Below are 19,857 nucleotides of genomic sequence, written 5' to 3' on the forward strand. Positions count from 1 at the left end.
TCCCTGCCCCACAGGCCCCCCGTGCCTTGCTGTGTTGCAGGCAGCACCAGGAGCCCAGGGGTCCAGGCCAGCCCCGGGGAGACCCCAGCACCTGTCCCCTTGCCCCAGTGCCACCCTGGCTGCTGGCACTGCCCCAGCCACTCGTCCCTCACCACAGTTCAGCTCATCCCGCTCCTGGCAGCATTTACAGCGGATGGACATGAAAGATTTGGGGGCGTCACGTGCACCAGGTGGCAGCCAGGCCTCCCGTGGGCAGGAGAAGATGCAGCTGGCAAGCACCCAGTGGGTGCCAGAGAGGCCAGGGGGGCAGAGCTGGAGGGACAGGGGGACAGAGGGAGGCTCTGGAGGGACAGAGCTGGCTCGAGGGCTGCCATGGTGGCAGGGTGCCAGGGAGATGCCCCTGGCACACATTGGGACAGGGAACCCAGCCCGGGGCTCCCCAAAAGCAGGGCAGGAGCGGGGCTGCAGCCCGGGCACGGGCAGGGCCGAGCAAAGGGCTCCACGGGGGCTCTGCTCCCCGCAGCCGGGCAGGGGGGCCGGTGCCGCAGCCCCTCGCCGCATCCCGCCGGGAGCTGACTCATCCCCATCCATCACCCCGTGCCCGCCGCCCGGAGCTCCGCGGCACGTCCCCGGTGCCGCTCCCGCGCCGCTGCCAAGCAACAGCGCGGAGGGAACGGCGGCGGAGCGCGGCGGGCCGAGCTGCGGCTGCCGCAGTGCTGGATGCTCCGCCGCACCGCCAGCACGGCCCGGGGGAACCGGCCCCGGGACCTGGCCCGGGGGAACCGGCCCCGGGACCTGGCCCGGGGGAACCGGCCGCGGGGACCTGGCCCGGGGGAACCGGCACCGGGGACCTGGCCCGGGTGGCAGCGGGGCTCGGAGCCGCCGGGACCGTGCCGGGAGCCGCCGGCACCGGCCCGCTCCTCCCTGCCGGCCCCGCGGGCAGCGGCCGCCCTCGGCGGGGTGACCTCGGCGTGTGGCCGCGGGGGAGGCGACGCCGCGTCCCGAGGGGTCAGCCCAGGACAGCGCTCGGCGGCCGCGCTGCTGCCAGCACAGCCCGGGCACCGCCGGGCACTGCCCCGCTCCCGGGGATCCCGGGCACCACCGGGCACCTCCGGGCACTGCCCCGCTCCCGGGGATCCCGGGCACCGCCGGGCACTGCCCCGCTCCCGGGGCTCCCGGGGATCCCGGGCACCGCCCTGTGCCCTGCATGTGCCCAGAACTGCCCCAAAGCACGGGGGCTGCACATCCACCCCGCTCCCAGCTCCTGCCGCCAACACAGCGGGACAAGGAAAGACTGAGCCGCCCCCGGGTACCCGTGCCCACAGCTGTGCCAAGAACCCGGGAACGTCCCAGGGGACACGGGGACACATCCCAGCGGACACACCGGCCGCCGACAGCAATGGCTGGAGGACGGGGAGCCCCAGTGTGCAAGAACAGTGTGACCCATTCGGCCGGAAGGAACCGGGATGACCCCGACCTGGCGGTGCCCGCAGTGGGACGGTGTCCAGCTGGCCACAGCCCCGCTGCCCACGCCTTGCCCAGCCCTGCCCTGCGCTGCTGGACACTCCGCCCCACAGGAACAGCAATGGCTGTGCCAGCCCTGGCACTGGGAGCGGCCACCCCGGCCCAGCACGGGGTGTCTGTCCCTCCTGAGCCTGGTGTCACACACGGAGGAGGTATGGGGACCCCCTGAACAGGCGGGACCCCCAGGCGTCCCGAGCAGCGCAGGGCACGAACCCAGCACACCCTCCAGGGCCAGGGCATCCCCCATCCTGGGGGGCACAGCCCTCCTGGCGTCACCCCCACCCTGCCAGCCGCCTCGCCCGAGCTCTACCCGCAGCCGGGAGGTGACAGCAGGTCTCTGTCCCCGTCCACTCCCCACGCTCCCCAGCTCCAGGAATAGCTCAATCCTCACTAATCCCGGCCGAGGCTCAGGCCTCTCCCTGCGCCCCCGGGCCCCCCCGCGCTCCCCTCCGCCGCGGGGGCCGGGCCGTGGACCGGGGGGCCCCGCACCCCCTTCTCCTGCCAGCGGGGAGCGGGAGCCGAGCCCCGGAGCCCCTCGAGGCCCCGTACCTTGTGCGTGTCGAGCGCCTCCCGGCTGGGCGCGGGGCTGCCGGCGTCCAGGGTCCCGCTGGACGGCATCGTGGGCCACGGGGGCGGGCGGCCGCCGCCTCTTCAGCACCTGAGCGGACCCCGCTGCGCCGAGGAGGGGTCCGGGAGCCGTCCTCTGCCGCCTGCCTGGATCCTCCTGCCCCTGCGGGAAGGGACAGGGACGGGGGTGAGGGGGTGCTCCCGGCCCGCCGCCCCCCGGCCCGGCCCCAGCCCCGGCAATTATTAACACGCCACAGCCTTGACTCGGCCGGGCTGGGCTCCCCCTCCCCGCCAGCGGCCCGGCAGGTGCCCGAGCCCCGGGCCACGGGATGGGGTGCACGGTGTGGGGTGCACAGTGTGGAGCGGTGTGGGGCACAGGGTGCTCGATGTGAGGCATGGGGAGCCCACAGGGGTGCAGTTGTGGGGTACAGTGTCCACGGGGCACAACGTCCATGGTGTGGGGTGCAGTCAGTGTAGGGTGCACGGCGTGGGCTCAGGGTGTGTGGTGAGGGGTGCACGGTGCGGGTACAGGGCACACAGCACAGGGTGATGGGTGCACAGTGTGGGGTGCACGCTGTGGGGCACACAGAGTGGGTGCAGGGCACACGGCACAGGGTGATGGGTGCACGCTGTGGGGTGCACGGTGTGGGGTGCACGCTGTGGGGCACACAGAGTGGGTACAGGGCACACGGCACAGGGTGATGGGTGCACGCTGTGGGGCGCACGCTGTGGGGCACACAGAGTGGGTACAGGGCGCACGGCACAGGGCGATGGGTGCACAGTGTGGTGTGGGGCACCCAGCACACGATGCTCAGTGTGGGGTGCCCTTTGCACAGCACACGGTGCCCAGTGCATGTTTTGGGGTGCATCGAGCACCTTGTGAGGCGCGTGGAGGGGGTGTGCAGTGTGGGGTGCGAGGGGTGCAGGGTGCATTCTGTGGGGTGCAGGGTGCGGGGGCAGCGGGGCTGTGGGGTGCAGGGTGCTGGGTACAAGGTGTGGGGCACACGAGGTGCAGCACAGGGGCTGCGGGAGGTGCACGGTGCAGGGGGCACAGGGCTGGGTTTGGGGTGCAGGGTGTGTGGGGTGCACGGTGTGGGGTACAGGCACGGGGTCTTCATGCTGTAGGATGTGTGGGGTGCTGGGTGCGGGACCGGGGGGCCCGGGGGATGCTGGCTGTGGGTGCTGGCTGCAGGGAACTGGGGGACGCTGGCTGTGGGGTCTGGGGGGCGCGGGGTGGCTGGGACAGGGTGTGGGGCGCAGGGTGCGGGGTCGGGGTGCGGGGTGCTGGCTGCGGGGGGCCGGGGGCCGCTTGCGGGGGGCCGGGGGGGAGGCGCCAGCCGGCACCTGTTGCTATGGCAAACGCTGCATTCGCCATGGCCGGGGCTGCTGTTGCCTTTGGCACCGGAGCTGCAATTTGTTTCTAGAGCTTTCCAGCCGCAGCCGTTCCCAGCGGCGGGCGGGGGGCTCGGGCGGGGGCTCGGGGGGGCCGGGGCGGGCAGGACGCCGCTCTCAGCACCTCTCCCACCCCGACACATCCCCCCGGGGCCCGGCCGGCGCGGCGGGGGCTGCCGGGGGGCCGGGGGGGCTGCAGCCGCCCCCCGACACAGGCACGGGGACCGCCGGGGTTTGGGGTACTGGGCCGGGGACAGATGGGGACAGATGGGGGCAGATGGGGGAGCTCAGCCCTCCCTGCCCCACTGGCCCCTCTCGCAGGCTGGGCTGCGGGGAAGATGCGGGCAGGGGAGCGGGGGGGCGGGTGCAGGCTGGGGATGGAGGGTTGGGGTGCGGGACCCGGGGGTGCAGGACACCAGACGGGGGTGTGGGGTGCAGGCTGTACCCCCAGGCACAGCCCTGTGCCGGACAGCGTGAGATGGGGAGGGGCTCCCCGGCCCCTTCCCTCAGCAGCTCGGGGAGCCCCCGGGGAAGCCCCGGCCCCATCCTGTCCCCATCCCCTTGGTGGCACAGGGGTGCCCACGCCAGCCCCCCGCGGGCACACGCGGCCCCGACCCGGCACTTGGCCCCTGGGCACCGCGATGCCCGTGAGGTGAGGGGCTAGGGCCGGCACCCCGCACCCCCCGCACCTCACGCACCCGGCTCTCGGCTCCTCTGTCAGTGGCTCTGCCACCAGCCCACGGCCCGGCACGGCTCGGTACAGCACGGCACGGCTCGGCACAGCGCCCCGGCCCCACGTTCCCCCTCGAGCCGCCTCCCGGGGTGCCGCTGGCGGAGCTCCCCACCATGGCCGAAGCCCCCCGGGACCCCGCGCCTCGGCACGGCCCCGGGACGGGCACGGCACGGCCGGACACGTGCGGCCGGGAAGCACCGGGGACACCGCGGCTGCACCGGGGACACCGCGGCTGCACCGGGCGCCTCGGGGGATGCCCCGCACCCAGCGGGGCGCGGGGGTCCCGCTGCCGGGGGTCTCTGCCGTGCCGCCGGCACCGCCCGCAGCCCCGGGCCCCCCTCGGCAGCGGGGTCCCTCCGGCAGCCCCGGGGAGCGGCTGAGCCCCCCCCCCCTCCCCGGCCGCCCGGTGCGGCGGCGGCCGAGCCCGCTTGGCGCTGCCGAAGAGGAAGGGACAGCTCGCGGCTTTGATTCGCTTCCAGCCAACATGGTCTCCAAATGCTCTAAAAATAGTTGTTCTGCGCACAAACCCCGCGGCGGCTCCGGCCGCCGAACAAAGCCGGGGAGCCGCCGCGGCCCGGCCGCCTCCCGCTGCCCACCCCGCGGGGCCCCGCCGGAGGGGCCGTGCGGGACCCGCCGGCGCTCCCGGCCCCGCTCCCCGCGCTCTTACCGGGCTGCGCTCGCCCGCCGCGGCGCTGCGGGACGGCCGGGACGGGGGTTCGGCCCCGAGCCCTCGCCTTAGGCCGCCGGGACCGTCCTCGGCGGCATCCCCCGGCCGCCGCTCGGCTCGGCGGCGGTGACGGACCCGCGCCCGGCGCTCCGGCGGGGAAGGAGCGGCCCCCGTGGCCGGCGCTGTCCCCGGAGGCGCTGACCCTGCGGCCGGGCGAGCGGGGGCCCCGGGCCGGCTGGCGCTGCCGCTCCCGCACGGCAGGACCGGCGAGTCACGCTCGCCGCGGCGGCAGAGGCGTTCCGAAGTAGGTTACCTGCGCCGGCGGGGCGAGACACGCGGCAGCCACCGGCACGAAAATGGAAAACCCACCCGAAATCCCGCCTTTTTTTTTATATTTAGGGACCTCGGCGGTGCCGTGCCGCAGCCGGGAGCCTGCAGGGACCTAACCGGCCATTTTAGGTGACGGCGAGCGGGGTCCCCCGCAGCCCCCCGTGCCGGTGGCGAGCGGGGGACACCGTCCCCGCAGTCCCCCCCTCCCGTCCCGAGGTGACCCCGCGTGCGGCGGTGACACCCCCGCCTTGGCCGGGGTCCCTCGTGCGCCGGCGGCGGTGGGGACGCACGAGGGACCCCGGCCAAGCGCCTCTCCCGTGACAAGTGCCGCAGCGTATTATTATTGTTGTTGTCACTTTGAGTCACTGCCACCACCGCGCTCCTCCTCCTCCTCCTCCTCCTTCTCCTCCTCCTCCCTCCCAGCGCCAGGGAACAACTCCGGGATTGACTCAGAGGGGACAGGAGCGGCGGCCGTGAGTCACCCCCACCCTCTGCGCCCCCCACCCCTGACTCACGGCGGGGGTGCCCCCCGGCCCCCCCCAGCGTGGGTGCTGCTGCCGGGGGGGGGGGACCGGGAACAGGGTGGGCGTCCCCGGGCTACGCAATTTCGGCTCCGACAGATGGTGGTGCCGAAAGCACCGTGGCCTTGACCTCATCTCGGGAGTTGTAATTTAGGGGTGAAATATTTGGCCTCTGCGGGAGGAGCGCCTGGCCACACGTGCCGCAGCTCTGGGAGCCACCGCCACCGGGATCTGGGGGACTCGGGGGGACAGAGTGCCAGGGAGAGCCGGGGTGATCCTAAAAATAGACCTGGCCTGGAGGGGGGACCCTGCGGGGCTCAGCAGCACTGAGCCAGCCCCGTGGTGCACCCCAAGGATGGAGATACTGCACCTCACGGAGCCCCGGGGAGCGACTCACTGCACCCCATGGCACCCTGAGGAGCGATTCACTGCACCCCATGGCACCCCAGGGAGCGATTCACTGCACCCCATGGCACCACAGCACCCTGAGGAGTGATTCACTGCACCCCCATGGCACCACTGCACCCCATGGCACCCCAGGGACCAACTCACTGCACCCCATGGCACCCCAGGGAGCAATTCATTGCACCCCATGGCACCACTGCACCCCACAGAGCCCTGGGGAGCGACTCACTGCACCCCATGGCACCCCAGGGAGCAACACATGGCACCCCACAGCACCCCTGAGAGTGATGCATGGCACCCCAAAGCATCCCATGGCACCCGAGGCAGTGATTTCCTGCACGCCAGGGCACCACAGCACCCAGGGCACCCCGAGGAGCAAAGCACAGCACCCCATGAACAAAGCACAGCACCCCAGGGCACCCCAGGGACCAACACAGGGCTCCACAGCACAGCCCAAGCCAGGCACCCACTGCAGCCCCACAGCTGCATCTGCCCCAGCAGGACCATTGGAAGGGCCAGGGGAAAAGACCAACTGCCCGTGGGATGGGATGGGATGGGATCCATGGGATGGGATGGGATGGGATGGGATGGGATGGGATCCATGGGATGGGATGGGATGGGATGGGATGGGATGGGATGGGATGGGATGGGATCCATGGGATGGGATGGGATGGGATGGGATGGGATGGGATCCATGGGATGGGATGGGATCCATGGGATGGGATGGGATGGGATGGGATGGGATCCATGGGATGGGATGGGATCCATGGGATGGGATCCATGGGATGGGATGCATGGGATGGGATGGGATCCATGGGATGGGATGGGATCCATGGGATGGGATGGGATCCATGGCATGGGATGGGATCCATGGCATGGCATGGGATGGGATGGGATGGGATGGGATGGGATGGGATGAGATGGGATGGGATGGGATGGGATGGGATGGGATGGGATGGGATGGGATGGGATGGGATGGGATGGGATGGGATGGGATGGGATGGGATGGGATGGGATGGGATGGGATGGGATGGGATGGGATGGGATGGGATGGGATGTGTGTGTGAGTGAGTGAGACCCCAGCAGCAGGCTGTGGTGCAGCTCTGCAGGTGGGACAGTGTGGATGGACCCAGCAGGACAATGGAGAGGCTGCTGGAGCACTGGGAATGTCCCCCCAGGAGCAGCCAGGAGCTCCACATGCTCAGTTCCTGGGGAGAGAACTCCAGGAGATGATCCTGGATCATCCGATCATCTGATCCCAGTGAGCAGAGCCCGGAGCCCCACGGGGACCCTCGGGCTGGTGGGAGCAGGGCAGGGAGCTGTGCCGGGGCAGGAGCCGAGCTGGAGCGATCCAAACCAGGATCGGGGATGGGCTGGGAGCTGGGAACGGCGGTTAACCGCGGGAACAGGCCCAACACCACCGGCACGCGCCGAGCCCCGCGGCAGGGAAGCGGGATGGCGGCAGGGCCCGGCTGCCAGGTGAGCCGAGTCTGCCGCCGGTTCCTCCCGCGCCGGGAGCCCAAACCGACCCGCGGCCTCGAGGCGAGCGGGACCCGGAGCCATCCCGCCAAACCTCGCGTGCCAGCGCTGCCGGCTCTTCCCGCGCCTGGCATGGGCGCAGCTGGCACACGCGTGTCCCCGGCACGCGCCCGCCGCACCTGCCAAGCCCACGCGCTTCCCTGGGGCACCGCGCCTCGCCTCGCCGGGCCACGGCCCGTGGGAAGGCGTGGGGCAGGGATGTGCCAAAATAAAATTCCCTGCACGAAAACCGCTGCCTGAGGGGCTCCGAGCGACTGCCATGGTGTGGTGTGGCACAACATGGCACGGCACAACACGGCACAGCCTGGCACAGCTTGGCACAACACGGCACAGCACAACACGGCATGGCTTGGCTCGCTACGGCACAGCACAGCTCGGCACAGCCTGGCACGGCCCGGGGCTCCGGGGACAGAGCAGCCGCTGACACCGGATTTCAGGGGCACGGCCCGCCAGGGTCACCGGGGGACACCGGGACACACCGGGCCTGCGGCCTCGCCACAGAGGCTGCTCCGCTGGGAAGTTTGGAGCTGACTCAGCACGAGGGGCCCGAGCTGCCGGAGCGGCGGGGCCGGTCCCGCGCTCTGCCGGTGCCGGGGGTCCCCGGGGCTCACCGGCACCACGGGATGTGGGTGCCCGGAGCGGCGGCGGGCACGGGACTCGGCCGGTCCCGCCGTGACACCGGCGACGTCACACAAAGGGCAGAAACACAGAAAGAGGAACTGAGCGAGGAGGAAAATCTCATTTGCCCACAGGTTTGCGCAGGCGAAACACCCCGGAAAGCGGGGGGAGGAAAGAGCGGTGGGAGGGAAAGGGGAGCGAGGGGGAAGGAGAAGGGAGGGGAAAGGGGAAGTGAGGGGGAAGGGAGACAGCAGGGGGAAGTGAATCGGAAGTGGGAAGCGAGGGGGAAGGGGGAGAAGCAAAAAGGAAAGGGAAATGATGGGGAAGGTGGAAGGAAGAGCGAGATAAGAAGCCAGAGGGGCAGGGAAGTGAGGGTGGTGGGAAGTGAGCAGGAAGAGGGAAGTGAGAGGGAAAGGGAAGGAGGAAGGAAGGCGAAACTGAGCAGGAAGGGGGAAGCGATGGGGAAGCGGGCAGTGAGCGGGAAGGGGGAAGCGAGGGGGAAATGCACAGGTAGGGGTAACAGCATGGAGTGGGCAGCGAGCGGGAAGAGGGAGGAGGAGAGAGAAGGGGGAAGAAGCCGTGGCCCAGCGGGCAGGATGGGCAGGACGGGCACTCCCCGCACCCCGCCAGGCCCGTGCCCGGCCGCCCCCTCCCGCCCGGCCCCGCCGTGCCCCGGGGGGATTTTTGGTGCAAAATCCCCGAAGTTTGGGCAGGGCCGTCCCGGCCGCTCCCCCGGGCGGCCCCGCCGCGGGCAGGGCAGGGCAGGGGCGGCCGCGGGCCCGCGTCTCCCCGGGGGGCACACGGCGGTGACACCGCGGGCCGGGAGGGGACCGGGGGGACACCCGGCGGTGCCACCGGGCCCCGCTGCCCTTCAGCCGCCCGCGCCGCGCTCAAGGACACGGCGGCGCCGCGGGGGCCGGGCCGGCCGGGCCGCGCAGCCACCCCCGCCCGCACGGCCGGGCCGAGCGGGGCCGGGTCGGGCGGGGGCGGCGCGGGGCCGGGGGGGCCCGCCGGGCCCGGCCCTGCCGTGTTTTCCTGCCGCGGGCCCGGGACGGCGGAGACACCGGGGCCGCGCCGGCCCGGGCCGAGCCCCGCCGAACCCCGCCGGAGGGAGACGAAGTCCGCCGGAGGGACCCGAACCTCGGCCGTAGGGACCCGAACCTCAGCCGCAGGGACCCGAACCCCTGCGGAGGAACCCGAACCCCCTCCGGATGGGCCCGAGCCCTTCCGAAGGCACCACCCGAACCGAACCGAACGGAGCAGAACCGAACCGAACGGAGCCGAACCCCGCCGAATGCATCAGCTGAACAGAACCGAACGGAGCCGAGCGGACGCGAGTGTGCCCGAGCGGAGTCGAGCGCTCCCGAGCCAGGCCGGCGGTGCCGGTGCCGGTGTCCCGGCGGTGCCGGTGTCCCGCTGTCCCGGTTACCTGGGCCGGTGCGGGCCCGGCGCAGAGCCCCGCCGAGCCGTGCCGAGCCCCGCCGAGCCGCCGCCGCCGCTGCGCTGCCCGGCCAGGCCTCCTCCCGCAGCGCCGCCGCCTCCACTGCAGCACCGAGCCCGCCGCGCGGTCCTAGAGCCCGCCGGCAGCGCGCACCGGCACCGCCAGCCCGGCTCGGCTCGGCACGGCTCGGTTCGGTACCGCCAGACTGGCTCGGCTCGGCACCGCCAGCCCGGCTCGGCTCGGCACGGCTCGGCTCGGTACCGCCAGCCCGGCTCGGCTCGCCTCGGTACCGCCAGACTGGCTCGGCTCGGCACCGCCAGCCCGGCTCGGCACCGCTGGCTCGGCTCGGCACCACCAGCCCGGCTCGGCTCGGCTCGGTACCGCCAGCCCGGCACGGTTCGGCTCGGCTCGGTACCGCCAGCCCGGCACGGTTCGGCTCGGCTCGGTACCGCCAGCCCGGCACGGTTCGGCTCGGCTCGGTACCGCCAGCTCGGCTCGGCTCGGCACGGTTCGGCTCGGTACCGCCGGCTCGGCACCACTGGCTCAGTTCGGCACTGCTGGCACAGCACAGCTCAGCTCGGACATGGAGCTGAGCTCCTGCACCAGGGCTGGCACAGGGACAGAGCCCGGTGCTAACACATGGTGTGCCATCCCAAATCCTGCCATGCCAAACCCTGCCATGCCGAACCCTGCCGTGCTGTGCCGAACCCTGCCGTGCCAAACCCTGCCGTGCCATCCCAAATCCTGCCGTGCCAAACCCTGCCATCCCAAGCCCTGCCGTGCCGAACCCTGCCGTGCTGTGCCGAACCCTGCCATCCCAAACCCTGCCATCCCAAACCCTGCCGTGCCATCCCAAACCCTGCCGTGCCGTGCCAAACCTTGCATTGCCAGGCAGTGCCAGGGCATTCCATGCTGTGCCATGCCAGGCTGGCCCGTGCCAAGTGTGGCCAAAGGCTGTGCCATGTCAAGCCAAGCTGTGCCAAGCTGAGCTGTGCCAGGCCAGGCTGGGCCGAGCCAAGCCAGGCTCAGTAAGGGGCTGTGCAGTGCCGTGCCAAGCCATGCCAAGCCAGGCCAAGCCAGGCCGTCCCTTCTTGTCCCATTCCTCCTCCCCACACTCGTGCCAGCCGTGTCCCCCTGCTCCTGGTGCCAGCAGGTTTCTGGGCACGGGCAGGACACCTCTGGGGGTGCTGCCCAGCGGTTTCCCCACGCATGGGGGCCCTGGACCCTCCCTGGGCAGGGGATGCCAGGCTGAGGGGCAGAGTGTCCCCAGTGCCATCCCTGGGCAGGGGATGCCAGGCTGAGGGGCTGAGGGGCAGAGTGTCCCCAGTGCCATCCCTGGGTGGGGGATGCCAGGCTGAGGGGCAGAGTGTCCCCAGTGCCATCCCTGGGTGGGGGATGCCAGGCTGAGGGGCAGAGTGTCCCCAGTGCCATCCCTGGGAGGCTCAGCTGCCGGGGGAGCTCAGGGCTGGCTGGTGGGCACGGACAGCCGGGAATTTCAGCAGACAGAGATCCCCAGCAGCGCATCCCAGGCCTTGGGAGCCGGGGGGGCTTTGGGGAGCTCACGCTGCCGCTCCCAACACCTGGCACAGCTGCTGCTTTCAATCCACACAAACCTGGGCTTGATCCGGGCCACGGCCAGCACTGGCAGGTGCTGAGGATGGGGTGACTTTGGGAGGACCCTTGGAGCCTCCAGCACCACCTGGACACTCTGTGGGGTTCCAGGGCTGTGCCACAGACCCTGGCACGGGCACGGAAGGGCCCAGCACCGCCTGGCTGTGCTTTGGCAGCCCCATTCCTGCCTGGCTGTGCCAGGATTGCAGCCCCAGGAGGGGCCCCCTGGGCAGAGCTCCCCTCGCCCTCAGTGCTGGAAGGCTCCTGGTGCACAGGGGGGCACTGCAAAATAACCCATTAATTAACAATGCTAATTAATGGCTGTTCCCTGGTGGGATAGGCCTTGCTTGCTCCCATGTGTGTCCTGCAGGAGCCTCCTGTGGGTGCTGGGGATCCTGGCTGGAACAGGGCAGGTGCTCCTGGACCAGAGCAGAGGACTGGGATTGATCCCCCAAATCATACAGGCAGGGTCCTGCTGGGCTGAGGTTAAACCCTCAAATCCCGTGGGCAAGATCCTGCTGGGCTGGGATTGGGATTTACCCCCAGATCCCATGGTCAGGGTCTTGGTGGGTTGGGATTGGGATTTACCCCCAGATCCCATGCTGGGGAACAGCCCCATGCTTGGCTGGGCTGAGCAGAGGAGGAGGAGGAGGAAGGCCATGGGTCATCCATCTTCCTTCCACACCAGGTCCTGGTGTCCCCGTGCTCCTGCACAGCCGTCCTGCCCCATGGGAGCTGGCAGCTTCCATCCCTGCATGCTCCAAAGAGCCCTGCAAGGCTCAGGACCCCCATGGCTGTGCCCCCGAGAAAGCTCCGTGGCCTCTGAGCAGATCAGCCCGCAGCGTTCGGCTCTCTCATCCCTGTCACCATGTCCCAGGGCAGGCTGTGTCCCCTGGAGCTGGGTCCCGGGGTCCCCCGGTGCAGAACACCCCCGGCAGCTCAGCCTCGTCCCCGAGAGCGAGCGGCAGCACGGCCCGGGGACACGGGGACACGGTGACACGGTGACAGCTGCCAGGGCACAGGCAGGTCCCTGCCGGGGGGATCGCGTTAATTAATCTCGCCTGGAGGGCGGGCACCGCTCGGAGCCGGCGCTGGTGACACGGCCCGGGCAGAGCCGGTGTCACACGCCGGGCAGTGTCACGGTCCCCTCCCCGGGGACCTGTGCCAGGCCCTGGGGACACGGGCTGTGGGGCACGGGACGCTGCCAGCGCCGCTGCTGAGCTCGGGGGTGACGCGGGGCAAGGACGGTGGCAGCGGTGCTGGCCAAGGTGACCGAGGCCAGATGGTGACCCGAGGGATGCGGGTGTGATGGCACCGTGACCTGAGGGACCCCGAGGGACCCGGGCACGGTGCCACCACGGCTCAGGTGACCCAGGGGACGCAGGTGCGATGGTCCCACAGCCGGAGGGACCCCGAGAGACGCAGATGTGGCGGCACGGTGGCCCGGGGGACCCCCCAGCTCCTGGCACTGCCACGACCGGGCAAGGTCGCGGTGTCGTGTCCCGGTGCCACTCCCGGCGTGCGGCTCCCGCTGCCTCAGCCCGGGGAGGGAGAGCAGCTGCGGCCGCTCCCGCTGTCCCCGCTGTCCCCGCTGTCCCCGCTCCCGCCTGACCTCGTTTCCAGCTCCGAGGGCTCCTCGTTATGCAACCACCGCCGAATTCCTGCACGAGCAGAAATGGCGACAGCCCCGGTACCCCGGGAGGAGCTGCTGGAAGGGGCTCGCCGGGGCCGCGTCCCCGAGTGCCCCCGGGGCTTGTGCCAGCCCTGCGGGAGCGCCGGTGCCACCGGGAGCGGCTGGCTCGTCCCTGGGGACACAGCGTGTGTCACACGCGGGCCCGGGGGCACGGGGAACCCTCGGGGGGCGCAGCTCGGGCCACCCTGCTCGTGGCACCTGCGGCCACACCGTGGGGTCCCGCCCGGGGTCGCGTCTGCCACTGCTGGGGCAGGAGGAGGAGGAGGGCTGGGATGAAGGGCAGGGGGGTCAGCAAGAAAGGGATTGATCCGGGGTCGGGGGGAGCCGCAGCGGCCGGGGGGACCCGGGCAGGGGACATTGGGTGGCCTCAGCTGTGCCCCCGGCCGGGTGATGGAGCCGCACACGGGGCCAGCTGGGGCCGCCCTTCTCCCCGGAGCTGGGGCAGTCCTGGGGCACAGGGGGTCCCTGAGGACGCCTTGGGGTGCACAGAGATCCTGGGGTACCCATGAGGTGTTTGGGGTCCCTGCGGTCTCCTTGGGGTGCACGAGCTTCTCGGGCTCTGCACGGGGCACTTGGGGGTCTTTAGGGTCTCCACGGGGTTCCTGGGGTCTTCGTGGGGCTGAGCCCACCTGCTGCCCCCCACTCTGAGCGGGAGCTGCCCCTCCCCCGGCAGCTGGGAATAATCGGGATTAATTACGGCTCTAATGAGGTGTGAAAGGGTTGCGGCCTGTGGGATGAGCAGCGGGGCAGGGACAGGGACAGGGACAGGGACACGGACACCGCTGCCATTGGGCCTGGCCGAGCCTGCACAGCACCCACGGCCCCGTGGGGGTCCCTCACCGTGGGAGGGGGCCCTGGGCTGGGGCTGTGCCCACCAGGCACCGCAGTGGCTCCGTGTCCCCAATCGGAGCCTGGCAGGGACCCGGGTGGGGACAGAGGGGACAGGGCCGGCGGTGCTGCGGAGCTGGCACGGGCGGGCAGAGCCGGGCTCGGGCGGGCAGAGCCGGGCTCGGGCGGGCAGAGCCGGGCTCGGGTGGGCAGAGCCGGACACGGGAGGGCAGAGCCGGGCACGAGTGGGCACACCGCACCGCACCGCTCAGCCACCCCTGCGCTGCCCGGGCTCCCCCGCTCTCCTCACGCCGGGGGGAGCAGCTCCAGGCTCCGGGAAGGGTCTGGACCTTCCCACCGGGATGCCCAATCCGAACACCCGAGGAGCGCCGGGAAAGCTGTGCCAGGCTGGGGCTGGGGAGCGGAGGGGACGCGCCCGTGGCCGGCTCCCCGCGGATCCCGGGGGATAAGGCTTCTGCCGGGTCCCTGACAGCGGTGCCGGAGGGTCCGGCTGCCCGGTGTCGCTGCTGGGCCTGGCGGCGGTGCCGGGCATCCCCCGGAGCCGGTGCCGGCTCTGACCCAGTGCCGGGGGCCCGAGGCTCCCCCTGTCCGGGGCAGCAGCGGTGCCAGCGAGCCCAGGGAGGCTCCAGCAGGGACCGGGGGTTCTGCTGCGGGTGTCACCACCTTGTTGTCCCCGAGCCCGCTGTCCCCCGGCAGATGTGCGGGCTGTGCGGTGCGGACACATCTGGCGGGGGGCAGCTGTGCCGAGGCCGAACACTGGCAGCTCTGTGAGCTCCCCCGAGCCGCGGCCATGACCAATGCGGGGATCTCCGGCCCTGCCGCGGCCCCACGGCACAGCCCCGGCAGCTGCTCCCGCCCCCAGCAGCCGCTTCCCAGGAAAACCCTTCTTCCCTTTTTTCATGAAATCCCTGCCTTTTCCACATGGCGAAGGGACAAGACACCCCGCAGGGAGGAGATGGATTTATTAAATATTTGGCGGATGACAGAACATGTCTCCCTGCTCGCAGGCTGCTGCTGGAAGCGTTCCCCGTGCTTACGGCATCGGCTGCGGCTTTGCCAGCCGCTGCCGGGGCTGCTCCCGCATCCCCTGGGCCTGCAGGAACGGGGAATGGCACCGGGGCTCGGTGTGGCCCCCAGGACACCCCCGGGACTCGGGGAGCCAGCAGTGGCCTCGGCCACCTCTGTCCTTGTGTCACCCGCAGAGCGGCCGTGGGGGGCCCGCGGGGCTCCCGTGCCCGTTCCCTGCCCGTGGCAATCGGGATTTCCCTCTCCTGCCATTAACCCTGGCCGGGGATGCCCACGGCATAAACGCTTTCAGGATCCTTCCCCTTTGGGTTGGTCTTGCCCCGGGGAATCGCAAATGGTAATCCCGATCCGGAGGTGCAGCTGGCCTGAGCCCCGCGGCTCTGCCCCAGCCTGTGTTCGGCCCAGGGGACAATTAAAAAGGGGGTTAATTACCTCCCGAGTGACACCCTTGGGTGACGTGTCACAACAGCCTTTCCTGGGCGCCCCGGCCCCGCCCTGGGTGCTGGGGGGGCCCTGCAGCATCCTTCCCTTCTCCTGCAGGCCATGGATTTCCCACACAAAGCCCAGGTGCCCCAGCTCTGCTGTGCCCCTGTCCCTGCCCTGGCAGTGCCACCGGCTCCGCTGCTGACCCCGGCAGGGCTCGGGGGGGCACCCGCAGCCTCCCGCCTGCAGGAGGGGCTGGGAGAGCCCCCAGCCCCTCTCAGCTCTGCCTGGGGGCAAAGACACCGACCCCTGTGACAGCCCGAGCTCCTGGTGGCCACCACCACCCCAGCCAGGCCATCGGGAAACCATCCCCATTTTCTGTGCTTGGACCCACAACACAGCCAAGGATGCTGCACTCCTGAATGCAGCAAATTCAGCTGAAAACCCACACAACGTTGTCCCTGTCTCTGTCCTGGTGCCCATCTCCCCATCCTCATCCCCATCTCCATTCCTATTCCTGTCTGCATCCCTCTCCCCATCCCCACCCTGATCTCCATTTCCATCTTCCATCACTGTCCCCGTCCCTGTCCTTATCCCCATCTCCCATTCCCCTCTCCTCATCCCTGCCCTTATTCCCATTCCCATCTCCATCCATCTCCCCATCCCCATCCCTGTCCCCATCCCTGTCCCCATCCCTGTCCCTGTCCCCATCCCTGTCCTTGTCCCTGTCCCCATCCCCGTCCCTGTCCCCATCCCTGTCCCCTTTCCCAGCTGCTGTTGGCTCCATGTTCCCATCGCTGCCCTCCCCTCCTCGGCATCTCCTCCCCAACATTCACATCCAGCCGAGCCTGTAGCCACCAGGGTTTTTATTGTCCCTGTCCCGGGCACGGTGAGCGCGTTCCCGGGGGCAGGGCCGGGGGTGCTCGCAGGGTTTCTGCTCCTTTCATCCCTCACCCTCCATAAATATTTATAGATGCAGCAGGGCCCTCGGCTCCCTCCGCTAAAAATAACATTCCCGAGCAGCACTGGGGAGAAGTGCTGGAAGCACCGTGGCTGGGGCCGTGTTTTGGGAGTGCTGATGGAGCCCAGCGCGGGTCGGGGGCAGCTGCCATCCCCTGCTCCCTTATTTCCCTCATTTCCACCAAAACCGAGCCCAGCTCCTGATGCTCCTCACCTGCCCGTGCTCCTCCCTCAATTCCTGCCTCGGGACCTTTCCAAGGGCAGGGCTGGGAGCAGCAGAGCCCCCCACGGGCCCCATCACCCCGCAGCCGGCTCCGGGTGGGATTTGGAGAGCGGAATCCCCCCGGGAGGGGCCGCAGCCCCTTTTTGTTCCATGCACAGAGGGACAGGGGCGGCAGCGCTCGGGAGGAGACCGGGATGGAGCAGCACACAGAGCGGGGACAGCCACCGGCAGGGTCCTGCCAGCTTTGCGTTTTTTCTTTTTGAAGCCTCCCGAGGCGGGCGGGACACGGAGGGTCCCGGCAGGAAACACACCGAGGGTGCATGCAATGGCCTGAGGGGCAGAGACCGCCCGGAGGCTCCGGGAGTGTCGGGAGAGCGCTCCGTGCCGGCAGCAGGTGGTGGAGATCGGTCACAGTTCACGATGGTGATGGATGGGCTGGAACTGCCTCTTCCGAAGGGGGGGAGACGTCCCTCGATCGCAAGCGCAACCTCCGAGCCTGCGGCACCAGGAACCCGGTCAGGACCCCCAGAGATCCCCCAAAGATCCCCCAAAGATCGTGCCCGGCCCCAGAGCCACCAGTGCTGGGAGCTGGGAAGGGGCTGGAGCGTGTCCAGGGCAGGGAACGGAGCTGGGAAGGGGCTGGAGCCCCAGGAGAGGCTGAGGGAGCTGGGAAAGGGGCTCAGCCTGGAGAAAAGGAGGCTCCGGGGGGACCTTGTGGCTCTGCACAAGTCCCTGCCAGGAGGGGACAGCCAGGAGGGCTCGGGCTCTGCTCCCAGGGAACAGGGACAGGACAAGGGGAAATGGCCTCAGGCTGGGCCAGGGCAGGCTCAGGCTGGATATTGGGAACAATTCCTGCATGGAAAGGGCTCTGCAGCCCTGGCACAGCTGCCCAGGGCAGGGTTCCCCATCCCTGCAGGGGTTCAAAGCTCTGTGGATGTGGCACTTGGGGACAGGGACAGTGGTGGCCCGAGCAGGGCCGGGGATGGTTGGGCTCGATGGGCTCCGAGGGCTTTCCCAGCCTCAGTGGCTCCATGGGCACCCCTGGGGCCACCCCTGGCCAGCTGAGGCCAGAGCTGAGGGTTGGCAGCCAGCAGAGTGTCCTGCTGAGCCCACAGCTCCTCCCCTCGGAGCCCAGGGAACCGGGAAACTCCCCAGGGTGACTCTGCAAGCCCAGGTGAGGTCGGGGCTGGGGATTTTGCCCCCCAGGCAGGATCTGCTGCCTGAAAGCCCCTGGTGCTGCTGCCCAGCTCCCCCATCGCTGCTGGACACCAGCACCAGGCTGGATCAGCCCTGGCACCACACACGGGCTTGGGAGGAACCTGAGGAACCACGGAATCACCGGGGTTACAAAAGAGCTCCGAGGTCACCAGGTCTGATCCCCACCCTGTCCCCAGCCAGAGCCCCGAGTGCCACCTCCAGGCCTTCCCTGGACACCTCCAGGGACTCCAAACCTCCCTGAGCAGCCCCTGCCAGTGCCTGACCGCCCTTTCCATGTGCTGCAAGAGCCACCACAGTGTCAAGGATTATTTTTGCTTTTCTTTTTGTCTTTTCCCATTCTTTCTGTGGGATCAGGAATCCTGACTGGTTCCTCTCTCATATCCTCAGTGCTCTCTAATCCAGCGCTCCTCAGCTGCTCCTTGCTGGTGCTGGAGGCCCTGCTGGGCTCCAGGGGGGGAGCTGGGGCTCCTCCTGTCCCGTCCAGCGCTGAGGGGTGGCAGGGTCACACACAAATGTCCCTTCCCCAGAGCCAGCAGGGTCTCAGGGATGTGGGGATGTGCTCAGCTGCCCGTGCTGGCTCCCTCTCCAACGCTGCAATTTCACTCCTTCTTCAGTTACCAGATTGTTTCCCAGATGAGGCAGGACTTGAATTTCTAATGTAAAAAGTGTCAGAAAGACTCCTGAGCCCCTCTGGGGTTCTCTCCTTCCGCTGCTGAGGCGGACAGGAGGTGGGGAGGCCAAATCCCCTTTATCTGCTGTGCCTGCAGAGGACGCTGGGTGGGAGCTGGGGCTGTGCTGATCCCACAGAATCGAGGTTTGGATCCACCACTGACCCTCCTGGCCCCTGAGCAGCCCGGGCTGGGGCTCAGCTGAAGGTGAAGGGCTTTCTCCTGCCTGGTCCCTGCAGAGAGAGGGCACAGCCCCCAGGGCAGGTCCCTGCTGTCCCCATCCCCTCCTGGCCCAGTCTGGGTGTGCCCACGGGAGGTTTTTCTGCCAGGAGAACCCTCCTTCCCCCCGGGAACGGGGAGTGATGGGCACGATGGCAAACTTCCAGAGAGTGTGGAAACCCGAGCGGCTCCTCCTCGCAGCTTTTCAGGTGGGGGAGATAAGGATCTCCCTGGAGCCACTCCAGGCTGCAGCCCTGCCCCTCCTGCTCTCAGCTACACCTGTCTGTCTGTCCATCTGTTGTGCCTCGTTATTAACTCCAACCCCGGCTTTCTGGGGGGGCAGAATTGGCTTTTTGGTTTGTCTGGACAGTGTCCATCACCACGGGCTCCCATCTCCTGGCTGAGGCCTCTCCTTACACAAGTGACAATAAAATGGGAGATAAGGCTGGGAGAGCTGAAGGGGATGGGGTTTTCCCAGTCTGGGCAGAGCTCAGAGCCCCTCCAGGGCCCAGAGGGGCTCCAGGAGAGCTGGGGAGGGACTGGGGACAAGGAATGGAGGGACAGGAGCCAGGGAATGGCTGCCAGTGGCAGAGGGCAGGGCTGGATGGGATTTGGGGCAGGAATTGTTCCCTGGCAGGGTGGGCAGGCCCTGGCACAGGGTGCCCAGAGCAGCTGGGGCTGCCCCTGGATCTCTGGCAGTGCCCAAGGCCAGGCTGGACACTGGGACAGTGGGAGGTGTCCCTGCCATGGCAGGGGTGGCACTGGAGGGGCTCTGGGGTCCCACCCACCCAAACCATTCCATAATCTGTGGAAAACATCCTCTGGATCCCAGCAGAGGGATGGGCAGCTGGGAACCCTCCTGGTGCAGAAACAGGACAAGGGCAGGGGGGTGAGAGGAGCCCCAGGAGCTGCTGGAGGTGGGACGTGTGTCCATCCTTACCTGAGCTGCTGTCCAGCCTGTGGCCCCTCCTAACCTGCAGACAGGGAACAGCAGGTTAGCCACGGGAACATTTCATTTCCCTCCACGTGAAGGATCTGCCCCCATCCCTTAGTGCTGCAGTGGGAATGCCCCAGGACTGCACACCTGGACATGCACAGAGAGTCCAGGCAGGCAGGAAAGTGCTCCTGACCCCCAAAGCTCAGAAATCCTGGCTGGGCTGGGCTGGGGCTGCCCAGACCGAGCTCTCAGGGCAGGGCAGCTCCCCAGGACCTTCCCCGTGAGCTCTGAGG

The 19,857-nt window shown here is 69.5% G+C and overlaps 2 protein-coding genes across 14 annotated transcripts in view; both read right to left on the reverse strand.

Moving 5' to 3' along the window:
* The window catches only part of DNMT3A (DNA methyltransferase 3 alpha), a 35,499-nt gene extending 25,621 nt beyond the window's left edge, over nucleotides 1-9,878 (reverse strand). For all 3 annotated transcript variants that reach the window (XM_058834259.1, XM_058834260.1, XM_058834258.1), the window contains exons 1-2: nucleotides 9,726-9,878; nucleotides 2,074-2,254 (exon numbers count right to left, since the gene is read on the reverse strand). In XM_058834259.1, coding sequence (XP_058690242.1) covers nucleotides 2,074-2,142 — 69 coding nt within the window. In that variant the 5' untranslated portion in view covers nucleotides 2,143-2,254; nucleotides 9,726-9,878. The remainder of the gene's footprint in view (nucleotides 1-2,073; nucleotides 2,255-9,725) is intronic.
* Nucleotides 9,879-16,075: 6,197 nt separating this feature from the next.
* DTNB (dystrobrevin beta) overlaps nucleotides 16,076-19,857 on the reverse strand; it is a 138,767-nt gene continuing 134,985 nt past the window's right edge. For 7 of the 11 annotated variants that reach the window (XM_058834267.1, XM_058834266.1, XM_058834265.1 and 4 more), the window contains 2 exons: nucleotides 19,568-19,601; nucleotides 16,076-17,018 (listed from right to left, as the gene is read on the reverse strand). In XM_058834267.1, coding sequence (XP_058690250.1) covers nucleotides 16,597-17,018; nucleotides 19,568-19,601 — 456 coding nt within the window. In that variant the 3' untranslated portion in view covers nucleotides 16,076-16,596. The remainder of the gene's footprint in view (nucleotides 17,019-19,567; nucleotides 19,602-19,857) is intronic. The other 4 variants (XM_058834270.1, XM_058834269.1, XR_009277127.1 and 1 more) reach the window with 3 other exon arrangements.

Source organism: Poecile atricapillus, chromosome 3 (assembly GCF_030490865.1).
Source record: "Poecile atricapillus isolate bPoeAtr1 chromosome 3, bPoeAtr1.hap1, whole genome shotgun sequence".
Classification (NCBI taxonomy): domain Eukaryota; kingdom Metazoa; phylum Chordata; class Aves; order Passeriformes; family Paridae; genus Poecile; species Poecile atricapillus.